At 44.2% G+C, this 14313-nt stretch overlaps 1 protein-coding gene across 2 annotated transcripts in view; it reads right to left on the bottom strand.

The window, feature by feature from the left end:
* LOC119904994 (ephrin type-B receptor 2-like) overlaps positions 1-14313 on the bottom strand; it is a 60789-nt gene that overhangs the window by 25071 nt on the left and 21405 nt on the right. For both annotated transcript variants that reach the window (XM_038721649.1, XM_038721650.1), the window contains exons 2-4: positions 11105-11169; positions 9426-10110; positions 1111-1266 (exon numbers count right to left, since the gene is read on the bottom strand). In XM_038721649.1, the coding sequence (XP_038577577.1) occupies positions 1111-1266; positions 9426-10110; positions 11105-11169 (906 nt within the window). The remainder of the gene's footprint in view (positions 1-1110; positions 1267-9425; positions 10111-11104; positions 11170-14313) is intronic.

Here is a 14313-nt window from a genome sequence, read left to right as displayed (position 1 = left end):
CCGTTTGAGCACTTAGGCTCAGTGTATGAATGTGTGTGACTGGTGAATGCAGATGTAGTGTAAAAGTGCTTTGAGTGGTCAAAAAGACTAGAAAGGCGCTATACAAGTACGGAGCATTTGCATCTTGTTGCTGTCGTGTTGTGAAGTAGGGCTCACTCAGCTTCTAAATCATTTTGACTTGTAACAGGGCAAATGACATCACTGTCATTACCTCTTCAGGTCGTGGGAGCATTCTATGGCGCTATGTAAGATTGAAATCCCAGGCAGGATTTCTATTTCGAGAACAGCGTAACACAACTCAAGCATGCAAGCCATAAGAAGAAGCAAGTTCTTTGGAAGAAGCTGGCTCGGTATTCTCAGAATGGATATCATGGCAGAGGCTGCGAAGAGACTGAAGAAGATGTCAGAGGAAGTGAGGAAGAGAAAGACCGAGCAAGAGACCGGACAAGAGTAAATATGGGACTGGCTTTTACTCGTTGAGCTAAAAGAGCTGAAAGGATGCAGGACAGACAGCGAGCTGGTCTTCTTCCTGTTGGACTGGTCAGTAATTTCATTTCATTTCATTTTCATTTATTTATTTAAGGACTGTGCACATTAATAAACATTTCTGTAAATGTGCCAGTGTTAGCCAGCAGGCTAATTTTCAACTGTAGTCCACATAATAACTTATGTCTTGTGTTGTTGCTCTTGCTTGATGTTTGGCTTTTAGTAAGTAAGTCAGCCAGAGGTTTCACGGACAGAGGTTTAGCTGCTAGCTATAAATCTGGAATTCATGTTAGCAAACTTACCAGCTAACAGACTCAGACATTGGTAACGTTACTGTATGTGCTCTTATGTCGGTTGCTAGCTTTGTTGGCTAGCTTGCTACACGCTCTCTTTGCAGTCACTCTCTCTTTTTCTCTTCTTAGCGTCATCTGTCAACATCCTCTTCTGTCTCTTCTCCTATGCTGTTAGCTAATGTTACGTCTATAGAGGCTGCTGAGCCCGGTTATGTTGCCCGCTTGCCTGACTCCGGCTCAAATACAAACCAAATCTTACATAATGTTGCTTTGACTTTCTGCAGGTGGTGTTCAAATGAAATTACTTTCTGTCAGGACAGTGTGTGCATACTTGTACAGGGCATTTGCGGAGGGTCTGAGTCAGTGCGGTAGTAGCCATTGCGGCAGATGCAGTTAGTTGCTCCCTCGCTGGTGGTTCTGCTGTTAATGGGGCACTGCAGACATTTGTGGTCTCCCTGTGCAGTCTTGAAGAAGCCTGATACACAAGCTGTGATGGAGACATGCAGCAGTGGAGGAGGTACAGAGAGGGAAGAGGAAGTACAGAAAAGAAAAAGAAGAAATGAAAACAGTGAGCTTAGGACCACGGCAGGTACAAGAGATAAGACATTGTCAAATCCACCCACAGTGTCAGCTTTATATCACCGTTCAGTATCAGAACCATCAGTATTAGCGTTGAGCAGATCCTAAAATATTATGAGCTCTTTCATTCCTACATTTTCCCCACAAAGCATATGTTTAGTCATGGTAGCCTGGATGTCTGCGTCTCATAAAGGTCAGCTCATTGAAGTGACATGTACTAGGACTCCTTCAGAGGCTGTCAGCTCTGCTGTCCACAAGGTCAGAAGACATGTCGGTGAGTACACAAGACAAGACCAGAAAGAAAGAAAGAAAGAAAGAAAGAAAGAAGAGAGAAAGCTGGAAACCTTTTCATCACATTTATTTTCTGTGTGAACGTATGAATGCAGAAGCTAACTGTTTGCGACTGTGACTTTAAATGTGATCATAGATATAGCATAAAAACGACCATAGAGTTGAAACAACTCCACCATGTTTTTAAAAAACAGAACAGTATAACCTTCAAACGTTAGGATTTATTGAATGGTTGTGGAATGGATTATATTACACTGTAAATAACATCCTGATGAAACACCAGCTTCCATCCATGAAAACAATGCTCTCTCTTAATGTGTCAGTATCTTCCTCTTTTTCACACCTGACCAACTTTAAAACAGACATTTATAACCATAAAGACAAAGTTTCACTTATTAAACAACCTAAATAACAAGTTATCTGGTTGAGTATATTTTAGGTATAGTCACATTATATTTTGACCGTGTGTGAACAGAAAGTTAGCTGTATTCAACATACAGATGTAAAAGTAAACATTCAGCTTACTGTGTGTGTCCTGATTCGGCTGTTTGTATGCAGCAAGAGGACATTTAGGAATATGAATATAAAGACATGACAGTAGCAGCCAATCAGGGATGAGTGCAACAACACAACGCTGAAGCAACACATTTACAGTCAGCCGTAACAGGGAGAATCCCTCTGGCTGACAGAAGTCTGATTACAGTAGCTGTGACACATCTCAGAGGAATAAAAATACTGTACATGATCATGATGCCTTCGAACACATCAGGAAAGGACAAAAAAGGGGAGAGGACAAACAGTGGAACCAGTAGACCTAGAAGCTGTTGATTAACTAGGACAATCTACTTGTTTTGTTGTGTTATTTCATTTTACTGCAGACAGAATCTGTCGTAGGACAAAGAGAAGAACAAGGACACCTCAAGACACAGAAACACTGATCTAATCCTAAAGTCCTATGCAGAGCACCCGGCACAGCTCTCGCATCACTTCTCACACATACGTGGGTCACTTTATTTTGAAAAGTAGTCAGGGCAGAGCAGGAAAATGATTCTTGGACATGTTGAGCCTGTAACTTTCTAGGTCAGTGAACAACAATAAGGTCAGCAGGATTTAAAATCTGCTATCATCCTGTTAAACAGGCTGATGGAGGCAGTGCAGTCAAAAGCTCCAGCCATGAACAGGACAGATGACAGAGTGCTTGGCTTTAACGTGACCAACAGCAGGGTTTACATGTTAGAGCTTCACATACTAACATACATAAAGTGACCCACTGTGCAGAGAAGCTAATGTTCTAGGAGTGGTTCTCTTCAACACTGCCTGATGAGTCCTGGTATTTTTTCTTCATAGTTGTGAGAGAACTACCTCCTAATGATGAGATCCTGGTCTGGTAAACATGTGAACAGGTTCAGGTGGTTGAGCAATCTGGATGGCATTGTTATGATTACCGTGGTATTCTGTGCCTGAAGGGAATAACCAATCAGATGTCCTGATGACCTGATGTTCTTATGTAAGTGAGGTTGATATTGACGTGCAGGATGCACACTGAGATTGATCAGGAAGTCGACCTGTGCTTTCAGGAGCAGCTAAACCAGCACAGGATGCTTTCCTCTCTCAATTAGAGTATTTAACCTCTTAAACCACAAAGATCCACTGCTAGCCCTAACATCAGGACTCGAACTTGGGTCTCCTGCACCAGAGGCATGTGTTTTATCCACTGTGACATCGTCATCCTTTATGGACGGTGGACAAGTAATCATGGTCGCACTTTATTGTGAGTGTGTGTATATACATTTAAAAAAAAAAAAAATATATATATATATATACACACAAACAGTAGGGCGGCGCGGTGATGCAGTGGTTAGCACTGTCGCCTCACAGCAAGAAGGTTGTGGGTTCAAACCCCAGTTTCCCCAGCCTTTCTGTGTGGCGTTTGCCTGTTTCCCCATGTCTGCGTGGGTTCTCTCCGGGTGCTCCGGCTTCCTCCCGCCATCCAAAGACATGCAGGCTAGGTTAATTGGTGTCTCCCAAAATTGTCCTTAGGTGTGGATGTGAGTGTCTATGTGTGGCCCTGTGATGGATTGGCTACCTGTCCCCCCTTTTGCCCGATGTCAGCTGGGATTGGCTGCAGCTCTCCTGCGACCCTGTACGCAGGATAAGCGGTTGACGATGGATGGATGGATATATATAGTAGGCCCTGAGATGTAACAAACTGATTCAAATTAGACAGAAAACTAGAAATAATGTGGTTTTATTAGACATATACCCTAATTAAATTAGTTAAATAACCAAGATGGCGCTGAGTATAGCTGCCTTGGTGTTAGGTGCGCTTTGTTTTGTTTTGTTTTTGTGTGTTAATTCTGTTTTTGACTGTGATTCCCGGTGCTCTTTCACCAGGTCATGAACCACTCATGAACATCAGGGGAACAACTCCAGCAGATTTAATTCCCACTTTTCTTGCGTCATCAGTGGAATTATTGGACATTTTGGTGAAGGGCTCGCTCGCTGTCATTCGTGCTGTGAAGTGACGAACTTCAGCTTCTGGTGGGGAAAAAAAACTGAGACTTTTATTCATCTTCTGTTCTGTGCTTCACGGAGACGTGGCTGTCTGAACTGATACCGGACTCCACGCTGCAGCTGGCAGGCTTCCAACTGTACAGAGCGGACCGCGACACAGAACTCTCCGGCAAAAAACAAGAGAACAACAAGAGAATTGTTTTTATATTAACAATGGCTGGTGTACCGACGTGACAGTGATTCAGCAGCACTGCTCTCCTAATCTGGAATTTCTTATCATTAACTGTAAACTGTTTTTCTCCCCCCGTGAGTTTGCTTCATTCACTCTGGTCGGTGTTTACATCTCGCCGCACGCCAACGTGCACGACGCACAGCGCATACTGGCCGACCGGATACTGTGTGTGGAGCAGACAAACCCGGACTCCCTTGTTTAAATACAGACAGTTTATAAAGTGTCCAACCAGAGAGGGGAACACTTTGGATCACTGCTACACCACAGTTAGCAGTGCCTATCACGCCGTCACACGCGCTCCACTGGGACACTCTGATCACGTGATGGTCCATCTGATTCCCGCTTACAGGCAAAAACTAAAGCTCTGTAAACCTGTAGTGAGGACATCAAAGAAGTGGACCAGTGAAGCTGTGGACGACCTCCAGGCATGTTTGGACTGCACTGACTGGGATGTTTTCAAGAAGGCTTCCAACAATCTGGATGAGTTTACAGAGGCTGTGACGTCCTACATTCAATTTTTCAATTTTCAATTCAATTTTATTTATAAAGCGCCAAATCACAACAACAGTTATCTCACAGCGCTTTTCATAAAAGAGCAGGTCTAGACCGTACTCTGTGATGTTATTTACAGAAGCCCAACAGTTCCCACCAAGAGCAAGCACTAGGCGACAGAGGCTTACATCAGCTTCTGTGAGGACAGCTGCATTCCAACACGCACCAGGGTGAGTTATAACAATGACAAACGCTGGTTCACAGCTAAACTCGGTCAGCTAAGGTTGGAAAAGGAGGATGCATTTAGAAGTGGTGACACAGCCGGGTGCAGGCCGTTAAAGTACAGGTTTAGCAAGGAGGTGCGAGAAGCTAAACGACTGTACTCAGAGAGACTAAAGAACCAGTTCTCTGCAAACAACGCCACTTCTGTCTGGAGGGGGTTCAGACAGATCACAAACTATAAACCCAAAGTCCTCCACTCCATAAACGATTCTCGCCTGGCAAATGAGCTGAACCAGTTCTACTGCCGCTTTGAGAGTCAATCTGACACCGTCCCCTGTGACTCCTCTGCTCAGCTTCAGCCTCAGTCCACCACATCTTCCCCTCCCTCCTCAGAGCTGGCCAGCTCCACCCCCTCCCCTCCTCTCTCCATCACAGAGAGGGAAGTCAACGGTCTTTTCAGGAGGCAGAAACCCCGCAAAGCAGCTGGGCCGGACTCTGTCTCCCCATCCACCCTGAAGCACTGTGTTGATCAGCTGTCTCCGGTGTTCATAGACATTTTTAACACCTCACTGGACATGACATGTGCCAGCCTGCTTCAAAGCCTCCACAATCATCCCTGTACCCAAGAAACCAAGGACCACTGGACTAAACGACTACAGACCCATCACCCTGACCTCTGTGGTTATGAAGTCCTTTGAACGCCTTGTGTTGTTCCACCTAAAATCCATTACAGACCCACTCCTGGACCCCCTGCAGTTCGCCTACAGATCCAACAGGTCTGTAGACGATGCAGTAAACATGGCCCTTCACTACATCCTCCAGCACCTGGACTCCCCAGGAACCTGCGGCAGGATCCTGTTTGTGGATTTCAGCTCTGCTTTTAACACCATCATCCTGGCCCTGCTGCAGGACAAGTTATCTCAGCTGAATGTGCCTGACTCCACCTGCAGGTGGATCACTGACTTCCTGACAGACAGGAAGCAGCACGTGAAGCTGGGCAAACATGTCTCTGATTCTAGGACCATCAGCACCGGTTCCCCTCAAGGCTGCGTACTTTCGATCCTTCTCTTCTCCCTGTACACCAACAACTGCACCTCCAGTCACCAGTCTGTCAAGCTCCTGAAGTTTGCGGATGACACCACCCTCATTGGGCTCATGTCAGGTGGGGATGAGTCCACCTACAGGTGGGAGATTGACCATCTGGTGACCTGGTGCAGCCAGAACAGTCTGGAGCTCAACACTCAGAAGCCCGTGGAGATGGTCGTGGACTTCAGAAAGAGCACAGCCCCAACCTCCCCATGTGTGACTCCCCAGTCACCACTGTGGACTCCTTCCGCTTCCTGGGCACCATCATCTCCCAGGACCTCAAGTGGGAGCTGAACATCACCTCCCTCACCAAGAAGGCCCAGCAGAGGATGTACTTCCTGCGGCAGCTGAAGAAGTTCAGCCTGCCAAAGACAGTGATGGGGCACTTCTACACCGCCATCATTGAGTCCATCCTCACCTCCTCCATCACCATCTGGTACGCTGCTGCCACTGCCAGGGACACCCTGGTATCATTCGATCTGCAGAGAAGGTGATTAGCTGCAATCTTCCTTCTCTTCTGGACCTGTACTCCATCAGGACCAAAAACTCTCGCCACAAAAACAGTTTCTTCCCGTCTGCAGCCTCATTAACAAGGCCCGGGTCCCCTACTGACACTCCCCCCTTGCAAATGATACAAATGTCTATGCACATGTAAATACTGTTTCATCTCGTGTACGCACAGACCTGGCACATCGCACATATTTGTTGTTGTATATTTTTATGTTGTCAGTTTATATATTTATATGTACACAATATTCTCTTCCGTTACGTTACTTCTGCACGGCACAGACCCAGAACAATGCACATGTATATATATCTACAACGTTGTTTATTTATGTTAACTGTATGTTTGTCTACGTGTAGCACCTTATCACCACAGCAAATTCCTCGTACGTGCATACATACACTATTTGGCAATAAAGCTCCTTCTGATTGTGAATCTGAATTAGACACATACACCTAAATGATGCTGTAAATAGAAACCACCAACGGAGGACCTTGTTGTCACTATTGGATCTAGGTCAAAGACCGAAAGGAAGATGGTAAAGTTGAATGCATGATGTTTTTGCACACATAACTAAAATAAAAACATATTAAAAAAAAGTTATTTATTGCAGCTAAGTGTCTGGTCCTCTGAGCTCTCAGTGTCTGACTATTATAAAAGCTATGTCTGATATAATGTGACATTAGATTTTTCTAATTAAGCTCTCATATGCCCATGTTCGTTGTATTACATATGGTGTCCAAGCGGGAAGCTTCCGGTCAGCAAACCGATGCAATGCGGAAGTCCCTCAGATCTGCATTCTATTGAACGGCCAGTAGGGGGTGAGTCTTCTGGTTGCAAAAAGAAGTCCGTCTCCTTTAGAAATAATGGGAAAATGACCCTACTTCTCAGCTGAATAATTACCCCAGTTAAAAACGTTCCTGATGAGTTTATGGTCTCAGTCGCATAAGTTTCAAGTCTTCTTCAATACATAATGATGTTCATTTAGTAAATTATGGTCCCATTTGTTTTAAAAAGGACCAGAGAGTATACTTTAGGGCGGGATTATCTATGATTGACAAGTCATTACCATGGCGACCTGTCAATCAGGCTAGAGTGACTCGTACCCATGGCACTGTAAATTCACCAACCCCGTTGAAAAATCTTATTAGGAGTTGGCTGTTCACTTTCTCTGCTGAGTACATTTAGTTTTAAGCCTGTTGTTCAATAGACAAAGTTATCAGAGTTATCATCATTATTTATATTTTTGTTTAATTTGATACTAATTGTTATGTCTTATTGGTGTACTGTAATCGTTCTGCCCTTTGTCCATAGTCATCGGTGAAATTAAGTACACGGTACATGATCACATATGGCTGTCAGGCCACATCCAGACTGACAGACTGAACCAAGTGGAAAGTATGGGGGGGTTGTGACTGACTGATGAAAGCTTGGTTTATATACTTCCTCTCAGAGTAGGATGGGGAATGACCTTAGGCAAAAATCACAAATGAATCGTGTATTTACCAGTTGGCACCAACATTTCAGATTTTTGTACTCCAGAAACAAAGAAAAGAAACACCCTTTGTACTATTTATTAATGCTCTATATGTTTATTCCATCATTTACACCATCAGAAAAGCCCTGCACACCTACTCTGGTGAAACAAGAAAGCAGCACCTTTTCATTTGACTCTGAATTTAAAATGCACAATGAAAACTAAACTAAAAGACGAGGACTAGCCTCGACCTGATGCTTACACACTGCAGAGCACACAATTGACCAGAAAAACAAACACTTCTTAGAAAGATGGAGCTACACTGAGGATCACATCCTGGACCACATGTGTCATTGGACGCATCCGACTCAGCTTCAAAGCTTAATCCTGCAGGGATAATTCAGTTTCCATGTTTGAGTGTTTAGAAAATCATTTGACCTTCATCTGCAGACTCTTGACTCAAGTATTGTCCTCTGCTGTGCGTTAAAAAGGATCATGTCACTCAGCCAAGACACAGTGAAGGGCCTGATCAGGACCAATGATACGGGTCAGAAGACTTTAATAGCAGGGAACCTGTGCACAGCTGGCAGACAGAGGATATGAATCATCACACCGCAGACAATCCCCACAGTGCTGCTAATCAATTTTAAATGGAAAGTAGTTAAAGCCTGCTTGAGAAGTCGAGGATATAGACGCTGAACATCACTCTTCACTCACACCTTCTTCTTGTACCTGTGGACATCTATCTGGACTCTGAGACTACCAGCTGCAGAGCGGCCTGGCCCTGGTCAGTCGGTCCAGACTGAAATATCTCGACTTGGATGACACATATTATTAGTCCCCAGACAATGAATCCTACTGACTTTGGTGATCCACAGATTTTTCATTACTGACTTGGTTTTGGGTGAAATGTCTTGATAACAGACCTGCTGATGGCACTACCAGATTAAAAATCAGGGCATCAACAAAGTTATTTGGAATCATGTGGCGGGGACCACGAATGTCTCTAAGTGACACTGCAACACATCCAATATTCGAGACACTTTAGTCCCCAGTGTAGGACCGACTGACATGCCTACATTTTCTTTCTTGGAGCCACGCTGCTGGTGTGGCTGAAACTGCTCAGTTATGTTTATCGTATGACATATGAAGGGAAGTAGCATGCCAAAGAAGGAAAAAATCTGCTGAGACAAGAACTCAAGAGAAGTACACAGAGGTGTGAAATAGCAGCACCAGCAGGCTCCTTACCTCTGCAGACTGTACCGTTCTCCACCGCCTCGTACCCAGCTTTGCACATGCAGCGCCCAATGGGTACCATCCACTCCCCATCCCCGTTACAGTACAGCTTGATGGGTACATCCACCTCCTCCCCATTAGGAACACACACCCCTCTGGCCGCAACCAGGGAAGTGCTCTCTGCTCCGGAGAGAGTCTCAGGGAAGACAGCGCCATTCTGGACCACAGTGGGACATTTCCTGTAGAAGACTCGAACAGCGATGAGCGACATGCAAGCGCCATAATCCTGGAAAGCGAGGTAGAAGCCATTTCGGGAAACGGGTCCAAAACTGCGGACTTCACTGTTGATCTTCATGATGCGGCCTCCGAGATCAACCTGAGAGAAACTCTCGTCGGCCGCTATGGTGTCCACTTTCACCCAGGGGTTCTCCATCCAGGGTGGGGAGGATTTTGTGACTGTGTCCGAGTCCGACTCATAGTAGTACAGGTTGAAAGTCTCCTTGCAGGAGCCAGGGACATTGGGTATGGAGCTGCAGTCGCGCACTGAGAACTTCATCTGAACATGGATGCGCTGAGCACCGCGGCGGCGGATGAATTTGGTGCGTACCCAGTTGTTCTGGCTGCTGTCGAAGACATTGCACACCTGATACGTTCGGATGGTGTTCATGTTTTCATCATAGCCACTAACTTCTTCCCACTAGAAGACAGACAACACACAACATCAATGATACAGTGACACATAACAAATGTACAAAAACTACAAATACTTCCTGACAGTAACAGAAACAACTAAACAGGTTGTCACTGACAGATTGTCAAAACTACCAATATGATCACTATGTGCTGAGGTTACAGAGCAACGTCAGCTGACCTCCAATGGTTTAACTTCCCTCCTTCACTCTAGGGCAGTGCTTTGCAGATCAGAAACTAACGAACGTGACTGTCACTCGTGCGCACTGTGTTTTATGGCACCTGCATGCCGGACAGGTGTTGTGACCCATTAGATTATGTATCTAATCCTACTGGCAGGAAATTAGACACAAAAAAAAAGAATAACGATCACAAGAAATCATGAACAGCGAAGAAACACCCAAATCCAAATGAAATGAACTCATGTTTGGGACTGTGAACTTTTTAATCCGTATTCAGGTGCACCAAAGAACACAACCAGAATACCCAGAGCTGGTTACATTTAGGCGCAGAAAAGCATTTGTTAAATGGAAAAAATTGTTTATGGTTGAATTAAATGTTGTGTATAATGTTGGCTTTTGGGAGGAGACAGGATGTAACACCCACCTTTGCTTGCCAGGAAGACGTAACGTTGGTAATTTTAAGATCCAGTGCTGCCATATTTCATGAGGACAGGGCCTTTAAGGCCAGAGGATGTTTGAGATGCTCTGAGTCAAGGTACACATAGAGGAAGTTGCCTTATATCTTATGTATACAGGCCATATCTTAACATGGATTATTTATGTTTCTACTGTATAAATTATAATATATGGAGTACATAGAGATCTTGCACACTTATATTTTTTAAAAAGGCATGTGTGGATTTTCAGATGCGAGCTGGAAACTCATTAGGTTTTACTTAAAGACGAAGAAATGGAATCAGGTTGGAGGCAAGAGACAGTGTTCTACAACATTCGTATATTGGCTGTATGTTTTACAGTGTCTTGGTTTGTTCTGCTCACCCCTTGTGACGGATGGATGGTCCAGCCCAGTTCTGCTGTAGCTGTTGTTGAATCCATTAGTACTTCTGCAGAAGACAAAAATTTAAATGGCAGAGTTAGAAAAACAGGGCTGCGCAGGCAAATCATTTTTAAAATTTCAGTAATGAATTTATAAGATTGCATTGAAACAAATCAACAGAATAAATGTATAGAAATAGTGTGTAAATCTTTACAGGAAGTTAAGAGCTGTTGTTGGTTTATGCTGTCATTATGTCACTCTGAGGCCATAACCAATCTATAAAGAGCTCATAAGAATCCTGAAATTTTATAATGAAATGAAACACATACAGTCTATAAAATTGTCCTTAGGTGTGGATGTGAGTGTAAGTGGTTGTCTGTCTATGTGTGGCCCTGCGATGGACTGGCGACCTGTCCAGGGTGGGGCGAAAGGCAGTGGCTGGGATGTCAGCTGGGATAGGCTCCAGACCCCCGCGACCCTGTACGCAGGATAAGCGGTTGGCGATGGATGGATGGATGAAACACATACAATAAAATCACAGTTTGCATTTACTTACAAAGTTATTATCTGACTTAGTGACACAGTGTTCAAGCTGCGATCCAAACTATTTCTGTGCTAGTAATATATTTATATGGGGGCGGGGGCGTCGGTGTTCAACAGGTTAATTCAAAGCTGAACAACCTCACAGAAGTGAAAGTAACCAGTGTGCCTTTCTGGAGTTTTGTCTACATTTTAATTAGCCTCGCTTGTCTTTAAAGTTGTTCACATCAACAATGAAGCTTAAACAATTGTTCTGTTTCTCTTGTATTGTAATGTATTAAACTGATGCTCTGCCTGAAACAAAGAACAAATGACTTGCCTCTGGGAGACAGGCTATAAATTTAATAAAGTAATTCATGCCGTCATCTAGTAACTCAATTAATCACCAGATGAGATGTGTCATGAACAATTCATTATAATTAATGAGTAATTAATCAAAGCTGCAGTCCTGGTATTCTCCTGTGTGTAGCTACATGTGTGCAGCGAGAAAGAGTCATGGCAGATTAAATGATGGATCAATAACAGTGATGCAGTCCCAGATCCAGGACGAGCTATCTGACTGTTCATGAGTATAGTCTCAAATAAATCGTGTTTAGTAAGTTTTATGTTTTCAGGACTTCACGACATCAGAACTGTGAAGAAACACATTGATTTCAGATCGATGGCACAGTTCCTGGTTGCTGACTTTATAACGTGAACAATGTGGTCCTGCAGTTTACCCCAGTTGTCTAAACTCATGAATCTGTTACTCAACAGATTCATGAGTTTAGAAAACTAATTGTATTCTGAGCACCAACTAAATACCACAACACCCTAACAGTCCCTCTGCTCTCTCTGTCACGACACCCATAAGCATCTGATCCATGATCTCGCACCCACCCCCCACCATGGAGCGGGGAAACCACGCTGATGGGACTCCAACCCATGTTCAATTATTCAGATCATCTTGAGAGTCTGCTGCTGAGTAAAGCTCCTTCTTCAGCGGCTGTGAGGGAGATGATGCTGTGGATTTAAATCACAGCTCCTCGCTACTCACCGCCACGCTCCCAACTCTCATTACAAAAGATAATAATCAGACTTTTATGTGTGTTATTGTTTGATTCTGGTGCTTTTATTGTCTGCCTATGTTATTCCCTCCTCATACACACCACTGAACACACTCACACACACTTTCAGTGAGACTTTGCATAAAAGCAGCCATTAGCCTACAAACAGAGCAGAAGGAATCTTCAAACACTGCTTTCACCCTCAACTTTCTTCTTCAGCACAGGACAGACTGAAGAACTACAGCGTTCACTGGATCTCTGCCATGTGAAATTATTCTAATTGTGCACCTGGAGAGCTGAAAATATTAGTCAATAAATCAACTAGCTGATCAAGTATTTTGATAATAAATTAATTGTTTCAGTCATTCTTCAGGTGCAGTAACCCAAACGTTCTCTGGTTCCAGCTCCCTCAGTGAGAGAATCTGTAGATAAATCCATATTCAAAAGATGGTTGCAGCCCTTAAAGTTTAAACATTTGCAGACTAAACCAAACCTGGTTAAAGAGGCATTCCAAATGGCAGTAGTGTGGATGGGGCCTGAGACATGGCTGTGGGATAAGGATTCGGGGTGCCCATTAGCTTACAGGCAAATCTAAAGGTGGTGGTGGTGGTGGGGGGTGCCTTTATGTTAATGAAGTTGGTGTAAATCAGCTGAAACTGCTTTCAGTTTCTTTATGTCCAAAGAGCAAGTGACAGAAACGCATGTGAACTTATCCCCTGATGCCCTGAACATCATTCTGGTGATATGAATCATTGCACATTGACAACACATCAGTAAGATACCTGTCCAACTAGACACGATAAGTCTGGGTCTATGTTAACTTTAAAGGACACAGAGACCATTTTACACACCTTCATCTCATCACGCCTGGATTATTGCAACAGCCTTTTCACCTGTTTAACCCAAAAATCTATTGATCGACTCCAGACTGTCCAGAACTCAGCTGCCAGGCTTTTAACCAGAACAAAGAAATATGACCACATTACTCCTATTTTAGCTTCATTACACTGGCTCCCAGTATGTTTTAGAATTGACTTTAAAATTCTATTGATCACTTTTAAAGCTCTTCATGGCCTCTCGCCTTGTTATATCAGGGCCCCGAGGCTCTGGAACAGCCTGCCCGAGGAAATCAGGTCAGATTCTTTCTGTTGACTTCTCATCAGTACTTAAAACTCTCCAGTCTCATACGCTGGTTACACTTTTGTAACACGTGTTACCTCTGACATAAATACAGTCATTGGAAGATGAAGACGGGGTTTTTGGATTAAAGACCAGCAGACTACGATCCACCTGGCCTAAACAACCGGACCAGGTGCCATGCTGGCTGCAGTGATCGCTCAGAGGAGAGGAAAAAGAGCCAGGAGAGGAGCCATGCTGGCCCAGCTTGGATTTAAGAGATCTGGTCTGGACAAAATGCGACTCATACTCCCCAGATAACGGAATTCAGAGACTGTTGTGCCCAAATCGTCACAGAGACCTGCCCCATCAACATCCCGGATCAAGCACTCGGCAGGTGGTCCATGTTCCGAGCTGTGAGCGCATGAATCCGGCAAGATGGGAGGAGGTGGACTCTGTGTTTTACATCGATGATGCTTGGTGCTCAAACGTAGTCAAGATGGACTCTA

Source organism: Micropterus salmoides, unplaced genomic scaffold (assembly GCF_014851395.1).
Source record: "Micropterus salmoides isolate LMB-PRFRI ecotype aquatic unplaced genomic scaffold, ASM1485139v1 Ms_hic_scaffold_16, whole genome shotgun sequence".
Taxonomy (NCBI): domain Eukaryota; kingdom Metazoa; phylum Chordata; class Actinopteri; order Centrarchiformes; family Centrarchidae; genus Micropterus; species Micropterus salmoides.
The sequence above is the reverse complement of the archived record's forward strand: the minus strand, read 5'-3'. Positions and strand labels throughout refer to the sequence as shown.